At 43.9% G+C, this 21,149-nt stretch overlaps 1 protein-coding gene across 3 annotated transcripts; it reads left to right on the top strand.

The window, feature by feature from the left end:
* The first annotated feature begins 1,525 nt into the window (after positions 1-1,525).
* Positions 1,526-16,967, top strand: PMM2 (phosphomannomutase 2). 3 transcript variants are annotated; one of them, XM_070955019.1, is made up of 8 exons: positions 1,526-1,618; positions 4,378-4,489; positions 5,773-5,854; positions 7,485-7,576; positions 10,759-10,858; positions 15,367-15,442; positions 15,929-16,044; positions 16,778-16,967. In XM_070955019.1, the coding sequence occupies exons 4-8, from the start codon at positions 7,500-7,502 to the stop codon at positions 16,880-16,882; spliced, it is 474 nt and encodes a 157-aa protein (XP_070811120.1). In that variant the 5' UTR covers positions 1,526-1,618; positions 4,378-4,489; positions 5,773-5,854; positions 7,485-7,499; the 3' UTR covers positions 16,883-16,967. The 3 variants fall into 3 exon arrangements, with proteins under 3 accessions (XP_070811120.1, XP_070811118.1, XP_070811119.1); XM_070955017.1 differs by having other exon boundaries at positions 5,778-5,854; XM_070955018.1 differs by having other exon boundaries at positions 5,808-5,854.
* The last annotated feature ends 4,182 nt before the right edge of the window (positions 16,968-21,149 follow it).

The raw sequence follows: 21,149 nt of genomic DNA on the forward strand, positions 1-21,149 counted from the left end.
CCACCAGATGGCAGCAAAGATACGCCAGGGGGGAAAAAACCTTTTTTGGGTGGTCGGGAGTTTTTTTTTTTTTAAAGAGTTTTTTTTTATTTTGATTACATTAAAACAAGACACAGACACACAACATTTATATACGTATCACTTTTTCCTACAGCTACTTCGAAGTGATCCTTTCTTGCTATGTACATCTATTTACATATACACTGCTCAAAAAAATAAAGGGAACACAAGCAGAAGACATCCCAGATCTGAATGAATGAAATAGCTTTATTAAATACTTTGTTCGTTACATACAGTAGTTTTGTGTTCCCTTTAGGTGTCTGAGTAGTGTATAAACTACTGTATGTAAAGAACAAAGTATTTAATAAGGCTATTTCATTCATTCAGATCTCAGATGTCTTCTGCTTGTGTTCCCTTTATTTTTTTGAGCGGTGTATTTTAACTTTATCTTATTCAACAATTATTTTCCATCTTTCTTTATTTCGTCTACCCTTTCCCTTCTCTCCTTTTCGTCTCTAAAGGAGAGAAGGGAAAGGGGGAAAAAAAGAGTACTGAAGATCAAGGTACAGGGTCGACGGGAGTTTTTTTTTTTTCAGATTAACAGAATTGGAAGGGACCTTGTAGGTCATCTAGTCCAACCCCTTCCCTGGCCCAAGCAGGTTGTGCAGAGTCTGGTCCAAGAGGGGGAAAAGGCCAGGTGGGAGCAAAACTCCAATGGTTCAGGCTTGTGGCTGGGTAGCACAAGGTTTTTCCTTTTTTTTTTTTTTTTTTTTTTTGATAATGGGGAAAATATAAGAGCCTGGTGGCGCGGCACACTAAAGCACTGTTATTAACAGTTATTAACATCAGCTGCCTGCAATTACTGCAAGTTCAAATCTCGCCAGGCTCAAGGTTGACTCAGCCTTCCATCCTTTCTAAGGTAGGTGAAATGAGGACCCGGATTGTGGGGGCAATAAGCTGACTTTGTATAAAAATATACAAAAGTATGAAGGCTATTGCTTAACGCATTGTAAGCCGCCCTGAGTCTCCGGAGAAGGGCGGCATATAAATCATTTTTTTTTTAAAAAAATGCAAAAGTGGGAGCTGTTCCATTTTTAATGCACGGGAGAATATCTGGAGGAAGAATTCAGGGTCTTTCTGGGCTTTTGCCCATTGTGTTCGGGATGGGCAAAAGCCCTTTCGACTCCAAGGGGCTGAATTTGCAGCCGCTATTATTATTTTTTTTTCTTTAATGAAATCCGTGGTAAACCATGGGGGCTGGTGAATTCTAGCAGCTGAAGTCCACATCCTGAAGCTGCAAACAAATCCCCGTGGGCCACGTCTCTTTCCCTCGCGACTCTTCCGCCCCGCATTGGAGCGGCAAGCCGAATGAAAACCGGAAGCGACGAACGCCGCCCGCTCCTCCCATCTCTACGTGCTTTCCGTAGGCCTCCGATAGGCTGCAGGGGAGGGGCGCGCATGCGTAGATGTCGCCTCGGCCCGGAGACATGCTGGGGCCTGTAGTTTTTAGTCCGCTCCATCCAGTCCGAAGGAGCCGGCGAGCAGAGCCATGGAGGGCGAGGGCGGCTCGGTTCTCTGCCTCTTCGACGTGGACGGCACCCTGACCGCCCCTCGGCAGGTGGGACTAGGGGGAGGTCGAGCAGGAGGGTGCCTCTGAGCATGGGCAGAGTGCTTTGAGCCCGGGAGCAGCCTCTTAGGGAAGAGGGCGGTGCAGGCAGTTCCTTGCAAGCCAGCAACGCAACTGACTTTGCCCTTTGCACAACCGCCTGGTAATTAGGTGGTGGCAGTTGCAGTAGTGGTCCTCGATCTATGACCACAATTGAGCCCAAAATTTATGTTGCTAAGCGAGACGGTTGTTAAGTGAGTTTTGCCCCAATTTTTTCTTCCCACTGTTGTTAAGTGAATCACTGCCGTGGTTAACACGGTTGTTAAGCGAGTCTGGTTTTATCCACGGACTTTGCTTGTCAGAAGGTGGCAAAAGGGGAATCGCGTGAGCCCAGGGACACTGCAACCGTCATAAGTGTGAGTCAGTGTGCCAACGGTCTGAATTTTGATCACCTGGCCATGGGGAGGCTGCAACGGTCGTAAGTGAAAAAAATGGTCAAAAGTCACTTTTTTTCCAGTGATGTTGTAACTTTGAATGGTCACTAAACAAACTATTGTAAATTGAGGACTGCCAGTATTATTATTAATTATTATTCTCTGATTAATCACTGAAAGCTCTCCGCTGGCCAGGCTTTTAATGCATCACACAGTATTCTGTCATCTCTTGGGTTGCTCTTCTTTCAGGTTTTAATCTTTAATACAGTTTTAATACATTTTTGCAATTAATTTGATACTCTCATTATAATGAGAAGCGAGTATGGGATGGGAATAAATAAACAGCATCATCAGTCGTGGCAGCATTAGAAGGAGCAGCCTCGTTTCTTGTTTAACTCTTGATGGTTTCTTGCTTGGAGTTTATCCAAACTTAAGTGTGAGTTTGTTGAACTTCATAGTTTGGGGCCATTTGATCACTAGCACCTTGGTTTTTGTGGGCAGTTCTAATTTCTTACTTCTTATCTTACTTTCATCACAGATCAAGTTGGTTTTCAAAAGAAATTAACAATAAAGACCATAATTAGAGCATAATAAAAATGCAGTAGTGATAACAAAACTGTCCCTAATGCAAGACCACTTCCTGATTTGATGAACTAGACATTTTATTTCCTTGTAGCAATGATAGAAAAGGACATTTCTCCATTTTATTTCTTCACCTGCAGTTATGCTGCTATATAGTCTGTAAAGATGAATAGAATAGAATAGAATAGAATAGAATAGAATAGAATAGAATAGAATAGAATAGAATAGAATAGAATAGAATAGAATAGAATAGAATAGAATAGAATTTTATTGGCCAAGTGTGATTGGACACATAAGGAATTTGTCTTGGTGCATACGCTCTCGGTGTACATAAAAGAAAAGATACATTCGTCAAGAATCATAATCATAAGATTTGATTAATTGATTCACTTTATACACCACCCTACCTTGCAAAGAGTTGCAAAGATTAGTGAAACAAGGTGTGTGAAATAAATTTCTTTGGATTAAGCACTGTTTTTATTTATTTTTATTTATTTATTTGTTCCTATTTCTATACCGCCCTTCTCCAAATAGGATTCAGGGCGGTGAACAGCCAAAGTAAAAAAAACAGTATATACAAAATTTAAAAGCAGTTTAAAATAATTAAATATTTTGGCCGTAAATTAAAACAACCCAATTTAAAATCAATTTAAAATTTAACTCAAGCCAGCCCAGCTAGTTGAAATAAATGGGTTTTCAGGGCCCGACGAAAAATCCGAAGGTCTGTTATTGTACGTATCTCTGGGGGGAGGTTGTTCCAGAGGGTGGGCGCCGCCACAGAGAAGGCTCTCCCCCTGGGGGTCGTCAGCCGACATTGTCTGGCGGACGGCACCCTGAGGAGGCCCATTCTGTGCGAGCGTACTGGCCGGTGGGAGGCTATTGGTGGCAGAAGGCGGTCTCGTAAGTACAAGTACTTTTACTGTACTTGGTAAAATGCTTTGCACAGTGAGGGCTTTATAATAATAATGCCTTGCACACTGTCTTCTATTAATAATAATAATTTGACATTCACTGAATGAAAAGAACACAACTTCAGAAATTGTAATTTTTACTACAAAAGGGGGGAAAGAATAAGAAATGCATTATTATGCTACTATTTGTATTGAAGCAGTTAACGTTTCATTCATTTCTAAAGTCAATCATTGTTTTACTCTGGCATCCTAACATGCCTCACTAAGATCTATTTAATGTTTCAAAGAAATCTGTTTCTTTCAACCCAGTTAAGAACAAAAGCTATCTAGAAACACTTCTGACTTTGTGGGTGCTTCATCACTCAAGGGTTTTATAAAGAGACTGGACAGTCACTTGCCTGAAATAGTTTAGGGCAGAGGTCTTCAAACTTGGCAGCTTTAAGACTTGTGGACTTCAACTCCCAGAATTCTCCAGCCAGCTCTGCTGGCTGGAGAATTCTGGGAGTTAAAGTCCACAAGTCTTAAAGCTGCCAAGTTTGAAGACCTCTGGTTTAGGGTCTCCTGCTTGAGCAGGATGTAGGACTAGAAGACCTCCAAGGTCCCTTCCAACTCTATTATTCTGTTAAGAGTTTCAACATTGGGCTTAAGGCGCTCATTCAACCCCATTGAATCACTTCATGGCCTCCCCTCCTAACTCACAGGACCATTTTCAGAACAAAGACGGAAAGAAACCAACATTATGAATGAGTAATGTGGAAATAATAACGGGGATCATTGATGTGTTGCTGGAATCCCTGTTTGATCTGATTGACACACCACATTTCTCTTTTCTCATCCGATCCAGAAAATCACTCCCGAGATGGCAGATTTCCTACAGGCTTTGCGGCAGAAGGTAAAAGTCGGCGTGGTGGGAGGCTCAGACTTCGAAAAGATCCAGGAACAACTGGGGGAAGACGGTAAGAAGAAGGTGAAGGCGTGGGAAGCTGAGCCAGGAGTGGCAAAGTTGACTGTATCGCCGTTATGGGTTGGGCAGCTGTCCCACCCTCTTTATTGCATTCACCTCCAAGGTTGGCTTGCTCAAATATCATTTATGCCTGTCAGCTGAGCAGACAAGAGAAGATGCCATATGGCCATGGGCATGACGGAGCTGCCGTAAATTGAATTAAAAGTCCATTCCTGTTTTCAGGTTGGAAATAATCATGTGACTTGAAATCCAGGAAGGAAACCTCACTACAACTCTTCAATTCTGTGACTAACTGGCGCCTGTGAATTTAGAGAGAATATCTGTTTGAGAAATAAACCTTGGACAAAAACAGAAGAGCTGCTGATTAGATAAACAGCTTTTGTGTTTCACCCAAAATTTATTTATTTATTTTATTTTAATTTGATTTATATGCCGCCCTTCTCCGGAGACTCAGGGCGGCTTACAATGTGTTAAGCAATAGCCTTCATACTTTTGTATATTTTATACAAAGTCAGCTTATTGCCCCCACAAACTGGGTCCTCATTTCACCTACCTTAGAAAGGATGGAAGGCTGAGTCAACCTTGAGCCTTGGAGAGATTCGAACCAGCAGAAATTGCAGGCAGCTGTGTTAATAACAGGGTGCACTAAACCCCTGTACTATCAAGGGGGGGGTCATTATTATTTAATGGTAACTTTATTGTAATGGTTTGCAACCAGCCAAGAGAAGAAACTGGCACTATCAGCACAATACGGAGTCTTAAAACTGGTATTGGAAGAATAAGGAGTGGTTTGAATGTTTCATGCCAAAAATTGTTTTTCAAAAGTGGTTTTCAGCTTTACAAAAAGAAGAGTTAAAAATAACATGCAATTAATAAATATCTTCCAAAGGGTGGGTGGCACCCACCCTGCCAGCTTCGTTTTCAAAGACGCTGTTTGGTTTTTTGAGGCCCAGAGGCATTTTTGTACAGTAAATACACACCATGTTAGAAACTGCCACTTCGCTTTGTAACACACCAGCTCTCTGTGTAATTTTTTTGGCATCTAGAGACACAGAGATTGTCAGTTGGGCATATTTACCGCACAACATCATATGGAATTGAAGGTCATCAATTTACCCAAAAACAGACTTTTTTCTTTCTTTTTTTAAATCAGGTGCTTTATGAATTCAGAGAGGGAATAGGAAATATTTTTTTTTCTGTTAATTTCATGGAAATGTTCTCTGATCTAAATAATACAAATTAAAGCTCCATTTGCTTTTTCTTCCTTTTTCGGAGGGTAGTGATTGGAAAATACGACTATGTTTTCCCAGAAAATGGTCTGGTGTCATACAAAGATGGAAAATTTCTTGAGAAACAGGTAAGCTTGTAAGTTAGGATCAACTGATTTATCTTGTAACGTCTGATATATTGATATTAATGCAGGATTAGATCTTAAGCAGGGCTTCCCAAACTGTTCTGTCCCCGTCCCACACACGCACCCCCACAGACGGCCCGGAGTTAATAAGCCACACAACAAAATCTTTGAAGATAAAGCTGGCAGCAACCCAGTGGCTAGCTGCCAATTCAGACTTTACTCACACAAAACAAAGATTAGACTGCAAGCATTCCGATAAAGCAGGCAAAGTTTCCGCAATACAAGGATTAATCCAAATGCAGTCCGACAAGGCTGGCAGAAGTCCAGTAACGCAGAGATCATGGATTATTTCTAGTTTTGCTCGTCACAAACTGAACCGGCCACCACACCCACATTTATACCCTGTGGGGTGTGGTCCAGTGACTCAGCTAATCTCTGGCATGCCTTCCCCTCTGCTACGCACGCTTCTCCCTGCACCTCTGCCAAGGGTCCAGCCAGCACTTATCTCCTTCGTCGCTGTCCACCTGTGGCTGCGGGGACGTGCTTGGCTCTGGGCCTATCTTTTGGCCTTCGGTGTCCTCCGGAGGCATTGCCAGAGAGGAGGGTCCTGGAGAGGGGGGCCTTGCCAACTCCTCTCCCTCACTCTCAGAGTCTGCATCTGTCGATAGCCCAGGCTCAGGCAACGGAGCCACAACACAAACTTTTTTCTTCCTTACCCAAAACCACTTATAGGAACTCTTGTAGAACTTTGAAGACTAGTCATAAAACCCTTCCTTAGCTTCAGTGGCTGAATGAATGGCCATAACTCAAGGACTATCTGCATTATAAGAACGGTGATGTGGGGTGCAGTTAAAAAGAAAAAAGAGCTCAAATGTACATTTTATTTGTTCCTCCCTTAGTTCTTCCTCTCCAGAAGGCCCACCCTTGGTCTTTTCTGGGCTTGACAGGGGTTCTTCAGGTTGCCCCTTAGGTTGATTTTAACATAATCTAATTTATGATAATTAGGTCAAGTCTTTTTGCCTTTATTTGACACTCTGTTTTGGTGTATTGGACACCCTGATTTGTCACTTAATTTGGCAACAATGGTGAATGATAAAGATATACTATTCTTTTGCAAAAAAGAAAAGAAGATGTTTAGCTGTGATAGCAATAGCCCTTAGACTTCTATACCGCTTCACAGTGTTTTTACAGCCCTCTCTAAGCGATTGACAGAGTCAGCCTCTTGCCCCCAACAATCTGGGTCCTCATTTTACCAAACTTGGAAGGATGGAAGGCTGAGTCAACCTTGAGCCTGGTGAGATTCGAACTGCCAAATTGCAGGCAGCTGGCAGACAGCAGAAGTAGCCTGCAGTACTGCACTCTAACCACTGTGCCACCGTGGCTCTTGATGAGAGAACAAGGTGGACCTTTGGCCAAATCATGGCTGCTGAACCCGTGTAAAACTTACCCTGTGGGGAACCTGTCCAGCTGATCCCAACCTGGTCAGTAAGAATCCCCCAGATTCAGGAAGGATCCATCTTCCAAGCTTTGAGAAGTAGAATCCAGAAAGTATTTTGCTGTGGTCTGATTTCTTGAGAGTTGCTTCTGGAGGTTTGGGATTCTGTTACGATTCTTCTTTGCATCTCCTGGGCAGAGCATCCAAGACTATATGGGGGAAGACCTGCTTCAGGATTTGATCAACTACTGCCTGAGTTACATTGCAAAAATTAAGCTCCCCAGGAAAAGGTAAGTGTATAAGTGCTTTCCAGGTAGTCGTCAGCTTATGACTGGTCACTTAGTGACAGTTCAGAGTTACGACTGACCTCCTCAGGGGTACTTACGGACCAATTCCAAAGTTACAACAGCCACATCCTCCCTCCCTCCCCTGGTCATATGACCGCATTTTGAGCACTCGGCAAGCAGCCTGCATTTTAAAAATTAAAATCTAAATTTAAAGTTTTAATTCGTCAAATGAAAATTACAAATTCGAACGAGCAAAATGGAAAAACATTAAAAATGTGACAGGACGATAGGCATTTCACTCTACTTCTTTATGGGTGCCCCTTTAGGTGAGGTCCCTTCAGTGGGGACCTTAAGTAGAATTAAAACGGTGAAAGTTAGTAGCTGAAACCACTACGTTGGGTGAGATATTCCAGATTTTGACAACTCTGTCACAAAACACTTAATTTTTTGCAGTCAGGTTTAAAGCGGTTTTCATTAAGTTTAAAGTGGTTATTTGCACGCGTTGCATTACGATTAAATGCAGGTAAAATGTTACTATTTACAGCCATTTGCAGCATCCCATGGCCATGTTACGGCATCTTACAATGTTTAATGCTGAAAATCGACAATTAGTTCCGGATTTCAGCAAAACCAGCCCATATTAAACAATGGATTTACTTAACAACCACAGCACTTGCTTTACAAGTGTGGTGGTCGCTTAACGACCAGCGCAGAAAAGATCATTAAACAGGGTCTCTGCTTTATCCCAGTCACGACTTAGGAATGTACTGGGCAGGCTCCATTACAATCATTTGTTGACTGCCTGTATGCAACCCATCCTGGGAGAAGGAGCCTGGTAGCCATTTTGTTTAGAATTCCCTGAGAACAGGAACCCCTGCTGGGGGTTCACAGGGGTTCGGAGAACCCCCAAATCCCACTCCTTGCTGGCCCTGCCTACCCCTCCCCTCCCAGGAGTCTCCACAAGGCCTGTTTTGGATGCAGATAAGTGCAGGGCGCGCGCAGAGGCTCAGGAAGGGCAAAAAATGGGCCTACCGGAAGTTCGGAAAGTCCGTTTTCGGCCTCTGGAGCTTGAGGAGGCCATTTTTGCCCTCCCGGAGGCTCGAGAAAAACCTCCGGAGCCCGGGGAAGGCAAAAATGCCCCACCCCCGCCATGATGCAGGAGGCCGACTAAGCCACGCCCACCATGGCCACGCCCACCCAGCAACCGGGCAGAGAATCCCTTGCTAAAATTTTGGAAGACCACCCCTGCCTAAGAACGTTGCAAGATTAAACCAAAGTGTTTTGAACCCAGTGCCCTGGGAAAGCCGCAGCCTGAAAGTTAGCCCCTCCTCTTGCTTTTGTTATGTAGAGTCAGGCAAAGAATTTGTCACCTTCTGCTGCTTGATGAAATAATTAACCAATGTAGTATCTGTTTCTCCATGCAGAATAAACATGTCAATCTGGATTTATGTAAAAAAAAAACAAAACATCCCAGTGTAGAATAACCTAACAAATCAGGGAGGAAACTCTGACAACTATCTCTTGAATGCTAGCTTTCTACTTGCAGGGCACTTACATGGAAAAAATACAATCCTGCAGCTACAGTAAGAAAAGGAGAACACTGCCTTCCCTGTTATCATTTTGTGCAATTTGGCTCTGGAACATTATACTTTGGGCTAGAAACACCCTTCAAATGGATAAGTTCCCTTTGGTTATTACGCAGTTACTATGGTTGAGTGCAGCTCAATCAAATTAAATAAATCAGAAGGGATCCTGGAGGTCCTCTAGTCCAGCCCCCTGCTCAAGCAGGAGAACCTATACCAGTGATGGCTAGCCTTTTTGCCATCACATGCCAAAAGTGGGGGGAGTGCAGGGGGTCGCATGCCCACATGCCCACATGTGTAATTCAATGCCCCCTCGCGCTCCATTTTGGGCCTAACAGGCCTCCCTGAAGCTTCCAGAGGTCGGAAACGGCTCATTTTCCGACTTCCGGTGGGCCTGGAAGGCCTGTTTTTCGCCCTCCCCAGGCTCCAAGAAAGCCTCTGGAGCATGGGGAGGGCAAAAAACGGCCTCCCCTGCCCCCCAGAGGCCCTCCGGAGGCTGGAAACGGCTCATTTCCCAACTTCCGGTGGGCCCGGCAGGCTCATTTTTACCCTTTCCAGACTCCAGAGGCTTTCTTGGAGCCTGGGGAGGGCAAAAATCCCCCCCCCGGGAGGCTGAAAACGCCCTCCCAGAGCCTCCGTGTGAGCCCAAAACGGGCTGCGTGGAAACTCCTGGGAGGGGAGGGACAGCCAAAAATCAGCTGACTGGAGCTGAGCTAGGGCAATGGCTCACGTGCCTGCAGATATGGCTCCGGGTGCCACCTGTGGCACGCGTGCCATAGGTTCGCCATCACGGATCTATACCATTTCAGACAAGTGACTGTCTAGTCTCTTCTTAAAAACCTCCAGTGATGGAGCACCAGTGGTGGTCTTCAGCCGGTTCTATCCAGTTTGGGCGAACTGGTAGGGGCGACTGTGGGATGCCCCAGCCACCCGCACGGATGTCATAACGTCCCATTTTCCCATGTTTTCGAGGCTCTGCGCATGCGCGGAAGATTTGCGAACCGGTAGGGAAGGTAAGTGAATACCACTCCTGTGGAGCACCGACAACTTCTGGTGGCAAGCTGTTCCACTGGTTAATTGTCCTCACTGTTAGGAAGTTTCTCCTTGATCCCAGATTACTTCTCTCCTTGATTCGTTTCCATCCATTGTTTCTTGTCCTGCCCTCTGGTGCTTTGGAGAATAAGTTGACCCCCCTCTTCTTTGTGGCAGCCCCTCAAATACTGGAAGACTAATATTATGTCCTTCTTTTCTCTAGACTTCATATGCAACCGTTCTTCATATGCTTTAGTCTCCAGGCCTTTGTTCATCTTAGTTGCTCAAATCAAATCATCCTAGCTCAAAGTCCTAAGTATGTATTTCCAACAGCCATAGAAGATTGGGGACAATCCCTCTCTCAGCATAACCCACCTCACAGGGTTGTTGTTCTGGGGAAAATAGGAAGGAGAAGGAAAAAAAAGTGTTTGTGGTCGATGCCTTCAGTTATTTGTAAAAATAATAAAGGCAGGAAAAATTCCTTTATCTCTGGCTGTCCCCTCGCCCAGTCAGCTTGGTTTATTCTGCTTTCCAACTACATATAAAATACCTTTTTATTCCTTTTTCTAGGGGCACTTTCATTGAATTCCGAAATGGGATGCTGAACGTTTCTCCCGTTGGCAGAAGCTGTAGCCAAGGGGAACGGATGGAGTTTTTTGAGCTTGACAAGGCAGGTGATGGGGTGGCTTTAATCCTTCTGGTTGGTGCCTCCTTAGTGATCTGGGGTGTCTCAGGGAGGGGAGCAGGGGTAGCTTCTGGGGGTTCGGCAGGGTTTGGCCGATCCTCTAGCCAAGGATTGCCAGGGTTCGGCAAACCCCCAAATGCCACCCCTGTCTGGTCACGCCAGTCACGGCCCTCCCCACGCGGCCTGTTCATCATTCCAGATAAGTGCAGGTGCCACGCGGGGGGGGGGGGGGATGGGCCTACCGGAAGTCCGGAAACGGGCTTGTTTCCGGCCTCTGAAGGGCTTCTGGACTCTGGGGGAAGCTGTTTTCGCCCTCCTGGGGCGAGCCTGGGGAGGGCAAAAAACGCTCCCCCCTACTGCCGTGGTGCAGGCGGCTGACTAGGCCACACCCACTATGGCCACCCCACCCAGCAACAGGACAGCGAACCCGTTGCTAAAGGATCTGAAGCCCACCCCTGGAGGGGAGGCAGGGAGTCAGCCAGGTTTAGACTTCAATACACCATAGGTGAGCAATTCTTGGATCCAGATAGTCCTTGAATTACAACCGTAATGGGAGCTGCCCATCACGGTTGGAACTCGTGATGATTGTAAAGCAGGTCGGTGACCGGTCCATTTTACGACATTTTTGTGGCAGTCGTTAAGTGAATCCACAGTTGTTAAGCAAATGCTGCAGTTCTTAATTGAACCAGTGGTTTATTATGGATGCAGTTTTACCAAAAAATAGAAGTTGGGGGGAAAAAATCCTTGTAAAATGAGGTCATATAGTTGCCTGATTGCCAAACACTTGAAGTTCTGTCATGTGACCGATAGGGGGCGCAACCATTGGAACTTCAAATCTGGGTCATAAGTACCCACCAGATAGGTCCATCAGACTTTCAAACAGTCACTAAGTGAACGGTCATAAATTGAGGACTGCCTGGGTATTTTAAGAGGTGTGATGGGTGGAACAAAATCAGTTATTTCACCACTCGAGCACCTGCCCAAACTCCCAGAAATTGACCAGTCCTTTTTGGGAACTGCAAACACAGGTAGTCCTTGATTTACAACAGTTTGTTTAGTGAACGTTCGAAGTTACAACAACACTTAAAAAAGTGACCCATGACCATTTTTCACCCTTAACGACTGTTGCAGCATTCCCCACGGTCACATGATCAAAATTCTGAGTCATGTTACGTGTCCCGGGATCACGGCATCCCCTTTTGCGATCTTCTGATAATTAGAAGTCCACGGGGAAGCCCAATTCATTTTGCGACCATGTTACTTCATAACTGCAGTGATTCACTTAACCATGGCAAGAAAGATTGTAAAGACTCACTTAACAAATGTCTCATTTAGTGATGGAAATTTTACGCTCAATTGTGGTCGTAAGTCAAGGACTCCCTATAGATTGTGGGGCTCATAGTACCATTTGTGAAGCCCGTCTGTGGGGCAGATACATTAAATGGTGGGATTCTGGTGTGGTCAGAAATAGATTCCTATAAATCTGGTTGAATTATTATACCTAAGTAACTACCGTATTTTTCGGAGTATAAGACACACCTTTTTCCCCCCAAAAAGAGGGTGAAAATCTGGGTGCATCTTACACTCCAAAGGTAGCCCCGCCCAGCCTCTCAAATGGAGGTTTCAGAGGCTGAAAAAAGCCTCTGAAAGGAAGCTTCAGAAAAAAAGCCTCCAAACAGAGCTTCAAAAAAAAAAAAAAAAAAAAAAGCCTCTGAAACAAACAGAGGCTTTTTTTTCTGAAGCTCTGTTTCGGAGGCTTTCAGAGACAGAAAAAAAGTTTTTTCTGAAACAAGAGTTTCAGAAGTTTCAGAGGGTGAAAAAAAATTGAGGCACAGAACTCACAACCAAGGAACCTGTTGCTAAAATTCACCTCTGGGAACAGCTGATTGGGGGTATTCCAGGAGGCTGATCCACCTGCCAATCAGCTTTTTTCTTATTTTCCTCCCCAAAAACTAAGGTGCATCTTATACTCCGAAAAATACAGTACATATGTGCTAGCTCTTTATTAGTTGTGGTTCATGATTCAGGGCACAATTGTCAGTCTCACCAACTGATCCACCAGACCAGACTAGGAAATCAAGTCCACAAGGAGGCTAAAATTATATTTATTGAGGTTGGCTGAAATAACATTATCTTGCCAGTCTGTGTTGCCTTGCCGCCTCCTTTTATAATTCAGTCCTGCGTGTTTCGAACTCAGCCCCTTGAAGATGGGTGGACTTCACTTCCCAGAATTCCTCAGCCAGTCATTCTGGGAGTTGAAGTCCATCCATCTTTTAAATGGCTGAGGTTAAGAAACACCATGAACTAGAAAGGCATCTGTCTGAGCCCTCAAATGTTATCTCATTGTTTAAAAAATGTTTTTACCCTTTTGCCTAAGTAAGAGTTCTTGCGTATTTCCATCATGGTTTACTCTCTACAATGACATAGAAAGTCATCTTGGTCTCAATTATTTTGTGATTGTGGCACCAGGCTATTTTTTTTTAAATTTGATTTATATGCCGCCCTTCTCCGGAGACTCAGGGCGGTTTACAGTCCGCTAAGCAATAGCCTTCATTCTTTTGTATATTTATACAAAGTCTGCTTATTGCCCCCACAACTGGGTCCTCAATTTACCTACCTAGAAAGGATGGAAGACAAGAACATCAGCAATTAAAGAAAATAATTATGATAAATTACTAGAACAAACAAAGAAAGATTTAGAAAAATGGGAAAATTTACACATTTCATTCCTAGGAAGAATTTCGGCTATCAAAATGATTATATTACCTAAATTTCTATATTTGTTTCAGGTCACCCCAATTAAAATAGATAAACCGTTTTTTGAAAAGTTGAATAAAATAACATCTAAATTTATTTGGCAAGGGAAAAGGCCACGAATAAAATTTAAACTGCTTCAGGATACAAAAGATAGAGGAGGAGCTGCACTCCCTGACTGGGAGATATACTACCAAGCAGCAGTACTATCGTGGGTCAAAGATTGGATAGAATTAAAGGACTCTAGAACTTTAACAATTGAGGGACACGAACTTCAAACTGGCTGGCACTCCTTTATGTGGGATGAGAAATACAAAACACATTCATATTTTAAAACACATACAATAAGGAACTCACTATTACAAATTTGGCTTAAAATTAAAAAACAACATTATATGAAGATACCAAATTGGCTAGCACCGGCGGAATCAATTAGACACCCAAATTTAACAGATAAGACAAAAATAATTAGATATAAAGATATAATTGACTATCAAGGCAAACTAAAGACAAAACAACAATTGGAGACAGATTTACACAGAGGAATAGACTGGTGGACTTACACTCAAATACAATCTAAATATAGAGAGCATATAAAAACATATGAAATTTACAATCAAAAACAAGAAATAGATAAAATTATATTAGATTCAGAAAATAAATTAATTAGTAGAATTTATAAATTTCTCCTACGCTATAAATTGGAAGAAGAGACAGTCAAAGAAACGATGATTAAGTGGGCTCAAAATATCAAACACATAATACCTTTGGAAAAATGGGAAAAGTTTTGGCAGGAAAACCTAAAGTTAACGAAAGCAACGGCGTACAAGGAAAACCAACTGAAAATGTTTTATCGGTGGCATATGTCTCCAACCAGATTGGCAAAAATACAACCTAAAAATAGCCCAATTTGTTGGAAGTGCAAAAAGGCACAAGGGACTTTCTATCATTTATGGTGGACATGCCCGGCAGCAAAAAAATTTTGGTCTAACATCAAAAAATGGTTGGAACAAATAACAAAAACACAGATTGAAAAAGAACCAGAAACATTTTTATTAGGAATATTTAACAAATCATACCCTAAGGATATTAAATATCTTACAATTCACATATTAACTGCTGCAAGAATAATCTACGCAAGAAATTGGAAACAAGAAAAAATACCAAGTGAAACAGAAGTAATAGGGAAAATTTTAGAATGCGCTGAAATGGATAGGTTAACCAAAGAACTACAAGAAAAAGAAGAATCAGACTATTATAAAATATGGAATAGTTGGTATAATTGGTTAAAAATTAGAAATATACAAAAAATATAGGGGATATATTACCGATTGATACATATATATGTAATAAAAATATTATTAGATTACAGAAAGGTGGAGGAATATATTATAAGTAGAATTGTAGAACGTCACTCTGAAAAAATGCTTAAGAAGAAATTATATTCTTTTTGTGTATATGTTGTATAAATGTTCGTTGTGTATATGTTACGTATGTCTTTTTTAATATTTATATTCAATAAAAACTATTTAAAAAAAAAAATAGAAAGGATGGAAGGCTGAGTCAACCTTGAGCCTTGGCGAGATTCGAACCTGCAATAATTGCAGGCAGCTGGTCTTAATAACAGGGTGCTTTAGACCACTGTACTACCAAGGCTCCTTGGTAGTAAAGTGAAAAAAAATCATCTTTTTTTCCTAAGCTGATCAATTTTTATTTTCTTTTTTAAATTTCTTGAACAGAGGGAACAGATCCGGGACAGATTTGTTGCTGATTTACGACGTGACTTTGCAGGAAAAGGCCTTACGTTTTCCATAGGTACCACTTTTTAAAGAACGGAAATAGCTGCATTCAGAAAGTATCCTAATTGTCTACATATCCAGAAAAACACATTAAGGGAGGACCCTCTTCTGACCATGGGGGTGTGCAACAGTCATAAGTGCAAGGACCAGTCATAAGTCACTTTTTTCAGTGCTGTGGTAACTTCAAATGGTCGCTAAACAAATTATTATAAGTGGAGGACTACCTGTAATCTACAGCATAACTGACCGGAGATGTCCCACCTATGGGTTTCTTCTTGGAGTTTTGAAAATCCTTAAATTTCCCCCTTTAGAGCTAGCTTGCCCTGTTGGGGAGACATTTGACCCAGGAATGTCAGTCACCACCTCTGGCCAGGACTGAACATAGTTCCTGCGTTCTGTGTCTTCTGATGTTTGTTCCATTCGAAGCTCCCCTTTGCTCAAATCAGCTCCGTCACTTCTGCCGCTCAGCCTACTCAGCCTCTTCTCTCTTTGATCTCTGCAGGAGGGCAGATCAGCTTTGACGTCTTCCCCAACGGTTGGGACAAGCGGTACTGCTTGGGAATTGTTGCCCAGGACAACTTCGAAAAGATCTATTTCTTTGGAGATAAGACCATGCCGGTGAGTAGGTGGCCAGGAGAAGCTGGTCAGATCCAGCTACTACTTTGAGACAATTCTCCGTCATCCAGGTCATGATTGTCCCAAAGGTTTTTTTCAGGAAGCAACCGGACTTCCTTTTTTTTTTTCTTTTGAAGACATTTTGCTTCTCATCCAAAAGGCTTCTTCAGTTTTGACAGGATAGTGGGGAAGGAATCTGCAAGGAATAAAAATCCTTCCATTCCCCACTATCCTGTGAATAGAAGCTCCCACAACTTCTGAAGGCAACTTCTGTTCCATGGGTTGATTGCTCTCTCACTGTCAGAAAATGTCTCCTCATTTCCAGGTTGAATCTCTCCTTGATCAGTTTCCATCCATGATTCCTTCTCTGGCCTTCAGGGGTTTTGGAAAATAGCTTCATCCCCTCCTCCTCTCTGTGGCAGCCCCTCAAATATTGCTATCCTGTCTGACTGCTATCATGTCTCCCCTGGTCCTTCTCTTCACTAGACTAGCCCGGCCCAGTTCCTGCAACCGTTCTTTGTATGTTTTAGCCTCCGGTCCCCTCATCATCCTGGTTGCTCTTCTCTGCACTCTTTTTAGAGTTTTTTTAGAGAAGAGAATTTTTAGCAGGAATAATTTTTTGAGCTACTTGTTCAAGGACAGCAAACAGGTGCTTTTGCTGAGCAAAGTGGGCCGAGAGACGACTTCTTTTCATTCCTTGGGATCAATTTCTTCTTTCTGTTGGTCTCCTTTGCAGGGTGGAAACGACTACGAAATTTACACGGACCCCAGAACCCTCGGGCACAGTGTCTCTTCGCCCGAGCAGACGAGGGAGATATGCGAAGCCTTGTTTTTCAAATAGATCGCGGCCTGCTTTTGCACCGAAGGGACGCAAGCCGGGTTCAGTACCACGATTGGACTCCAAATCCTGGAAATCGGGGGAAACGGTTAGGGTAGTGTCCGAACTGTGGGGGGAGGGGGGCAGGGGTGGGCTTCAAAAATTTTAGCAAGGGGTTCTCTGCCTGGTTGCTGGGTGGGCGTGGCCTGCCCCATGGAGGGGGGCGTTTTGAGGCTCCAGAGGCCCTCTGCAGGCCGAAAACGGGCAGGCCCGTTTTTCGCCCTCCCCAAGCCTCCGCATGCATCCTGCACTTACCTGCATCCAAAACGGACCGTGTGGGGACTCCTGGGAGGGGAGGGGTGGGTGGGGCCAGCCAGGAGTGGGATTTTGGGGTTCTCCGAACTGCACAGAATCTTAGCTAGAGGTTCTCCCGAACCCCTGCGAACCCCAGTAGCCCACCCTTGGAGTAGGGGGGGAAGGAGCTCCAAGTATCCCATCCGTCCACTCAGCTGTTCTGAGCTCACATATTGCACTATGCTACGCTTTCTTTCCCTCTGATTAAGGAAGGAACGGCATTGGCTTCGCACCAGGAAAAGAGCCCTAATCCATGGTTCACAAACCATCTTTGCACAGACTGGGTTCCCCACAATAAAATGGCCAGTTTGATGGCTTAGTGCAGTTTGTGGGTCAGTTCCGTCTTGAGAAGGAAACAGCCATTTTCCAAGTGGAAAGCAGGGGAGGGGAGGTCTTAAGAGTGAATCTTGCTTGGGAGCCTCCTAACTTTGGGGGATGAGTCCTAACCGTGGAGACCCTTTCTTAGCATGGAAACACCTGCGGGATTTGCTTTGTTTCCCAAGGCCCCTCTCCAGGGGTGGGCTTCAAAAATTTTAGCAAGGGGTTCTCTGCCCGGTTGCTGGGTGGGCATGGCCATGTTAGGCGTGGCCTAGTCAGCCTCCTGCACCACAGCGGGGGGGGGGGGGTGTTTTTGCCCTCCCCAGGCTCCGAAGGCTTTCTTCGAGCCTCCAGGAGTGTGAAAATGGCCTCCCCAGGCTCTGGAGGCCCTCTGGAGGCCAGAAACGGACCCATTTCCGGTCTTCCCAAACTGCCATTAGGCCTGTTTTTCACCGTCCATGAGCCTCCGCACACGCCCTGCACTTACCTGCATCCAAAACGGGCTGCATGGGGACACCTGAGAGGGGTGGGGCGGGGAGGAGCTAGCAGGAGTGGGATTTGGGGGTTCTCCGAACTGCACAGAATTTTAGCTATAGGTTCTCCCGAACCCCCAACAGCCCACCCCTGCCCCTCTCTGATGCCCCTCGTCCCCCCCAACAATTTGTGGGAACAGCTCAGGAGACCTGAACAGCTTCACATCTACCAAGGTATTTCACAAATCATCTATGGGGTAAGAAATACTCCACTGGCCAAAAATACGCAATCCAGGCTGTTCTGTGTTTTTAGTGCCAAGTAATTCTTAAAACTCAGCTGTTGGGTGATTCAGTTTTTCTGCTACAGAACAAGGATATTCATGTTCCAATGATGTTTGGAGATTTTTCTGAAGGATGCTGGCTGACCCCATGCTTATGCCCTCCATTCTCACGCCATGTCTGCCCTGCAATCTGGCCCTTCCCACTCTTTGTAGTGCCTTTTTTTTGGGGGAAAGAGAGCACAAAACATCTGGAGAACCTGGGAAGCCGGGTTGAGAGAGATGTCCTGACTTTTCCCTGAGTCCACCTTTGTTCTGGGCCCTTCTTGAATCTGAGACAGAGTTTGTTGTTTCCCTTTTATGTTTGGAATTTAATGCACTGGAGAAAGATTGGAGGGTTTTCAAGTCTAAAAAAAAAATCAGCCGGGTTGATCTGCAATGAGATTTCTGGAAACTGTACTGTACTGTATACCTGGATGAATTTAGATCCTCTCTCATTAAAATCTCTGTGAATCGTTTGCATTTTCTGTCCCGTGTTTGATCTCTTTCCACCCCTGGAACCAGAAACAGATGTTGCCGTTCCTGAGGTTTTGAGATGACTGAAACTATCAGGATCCTCAAAAACTCTTGAACTTGATTTTAACAATTATGACCGACATTATTCTGCCTTTTGAGAGGTTTGAAGTCTGCCTTTTAATCAAGCTGGAAGGAGAGAAACTTTTGTGTGTATCTGGCTTTAAAATTAAGATCCTACTTAATTAACCTAACTGACCCTTTGAAAGGAGGAGAATCAAATTTATCACATACAAATCATTGATGGTTCCTGAATAAACCACGGGAAGATTCATTGGGAGCAAACCAGGTTTTGGTTTCTTCAGACTTCTGTAATATCGGTTTAGTTCAGGATCTCAAGGGAAACTAAATTGGTGCTCCTTCTTTCCAAGCCACAAAATATTTGCTTTATGCATGAAGCAAAAGACCATTTTCTAAAAACAGTGTTGGACCCCAATTTTGAGTCACGTGTATGCCAGGAAAAATCATTAACTTTGCACCATTGTGCTGCCATCATTTTCATATTTTTAGGCAGTCTCTCTACTTTTCTACAGAAACAGAAACATGATATTAGGAATTATTTATAACAGGGGTCTCCAATCCCCGAGCTGTAGATCGATACCGGTCCATGGCTTGATAGGAACTGGGCCGCACAAGCCAGTGAAGCTTCATCTGCGCATTTGCGGGATCTAAATTGCACATGAAACCATTCCCCCCACAAACACACACATACATACTCTGGTCTGCAGAAAAATCTGTCTTCTACAAAACAGGTCCGAAAAGGTTAGGAAGCACTGATTTACAACACATATCCAGATTTTATCAATTTAAAGTTGGAGTTTTAGGATTTTCGCATCCTGCAGCACATTTATGCCTCAGGAAGCACATTTTATTTATTTATTTATTTTATATCAAATTTATATACCCCCCTCCTTGAGGACTCAGGGCGGTGTACAGCCAAATAAAAACATAGACTACGAACATTAAAATACTATTAAAAAGATATATATAGATTTGGCCCCGTAATTAAAAAAAAAACATACTGTGAGCATGATTTATTGTAATCATAGCCAGGGGCGGGTTTCAAAAATTTTAGCAAGGGGTTCTCTGCCTAGTTGCTGGGTGGGCGTGGCCATGGTGGGTGTGGCTTAATCAGCTTCCTGCACCATGGTGGGGGGGGGAGCTTTTTGCCCTCCCAGGGCTCCGGAGGCTTTCCTTGAGCATCCGGGAGGGTGAAAACAGCCTCCCCAGGCTCTGGAGGCCCTCTGGAGGCTAGAAATGGCCTGTTTCCGGCCTTCCCAAACTTCCGGTTGGCCCGTTTTTTGCCCTCCCTGAGCCTCCATGCACGCCCTGCACATTCCTGCATCCAAAACAAGCCGCGTGGGGACTCCTGGGAGGGGTGGGGTGGAGTGGGCGGGGCCAGACAGGAGCGGGATTTGGGGGTTCTCCGAACTGCACAGAATCTTAGAGGTTCTCCTGAACCCCTGTGAACTCCCAGCAGCCCACCCCTGATCATAGCTCTGTAATTAAGATACAGGAATACCTGGTAAACCTGTAATTTAACTTTTCAATTTTCACCTGAAATATTTAACTGTTGTAGGAGGAAAGCCCACGTTAGTAGCAAAAGCCAGGAGTCTCTAATCACCTTTTTCTCAAACTGGCACTGTTAAAATGGGTAGACTTCAACTCCCAGAATTTTGGCAGAATTGGAAGTTCACCATCTTAAAGAGGTCAAGGTCGAGAAACACTGCTTTAGAACAAACACACTTTATGAAGAGCAAAAGTGTTAGTGAACGTGAGCATTTTTAAAAAAAGTACGTAGATGTCAAAATGGCATATTTCCATCTTTGTGACTCCTTGCAGAAAATTCCTTACTGAAATCTAAGGAACCAGGGAGCAGAGAGAGGTTGGGGAGTGGGTGGGGTGGGCTTCTGTATCCTTCCCATTTCCAGGAGAGTGTAATTAATCTCAATTAGACAAAGCAGAGGAATGTAGCAAGAAGGTCCCCAGTTCAGGAAGAAGGAAGTGGACTTGGACTGAGCTTCAATAGAAGTCCAGAAATACCATAACTAATATATTTCAGCCTTGCATAAGTGGGAAGATGTCAACTTCCACAATTGTTTTCTTAAAACCAGCCAGCAACTCCATGGAATGTATTTCCTGTCAATTAAAGGAGGGGAAAGGCAAAAGAGGAATAAATAGCACAAGAGTTACCAGAAATATGGAATTGTTCTTCCACTAATTAATCTCTGAAGTTGCAGAGATGTTAAAGAGGACTTTTTTTTTAAAAAAAAAAACCTTTTCAATTACAGATAG

The sequence above is a fragment of the Pituophis catenifer genome, unplaced genomic scaffold (assembly GCF_029215685.1).
Source record: "Pituophis catenifer annectens isolate HBS135680 unplaced genomic scaffold, rPitCat1.0.hap2 SCAF_16, whole genome shotgun sequence".
NCBI classification, from domain to species: domain Eukaryota; kingdom Metazoa; phylum Chordata; class Lepidosauria; order Squamata; family Colubridae; genus Pituophis; species Pituophis catenifer.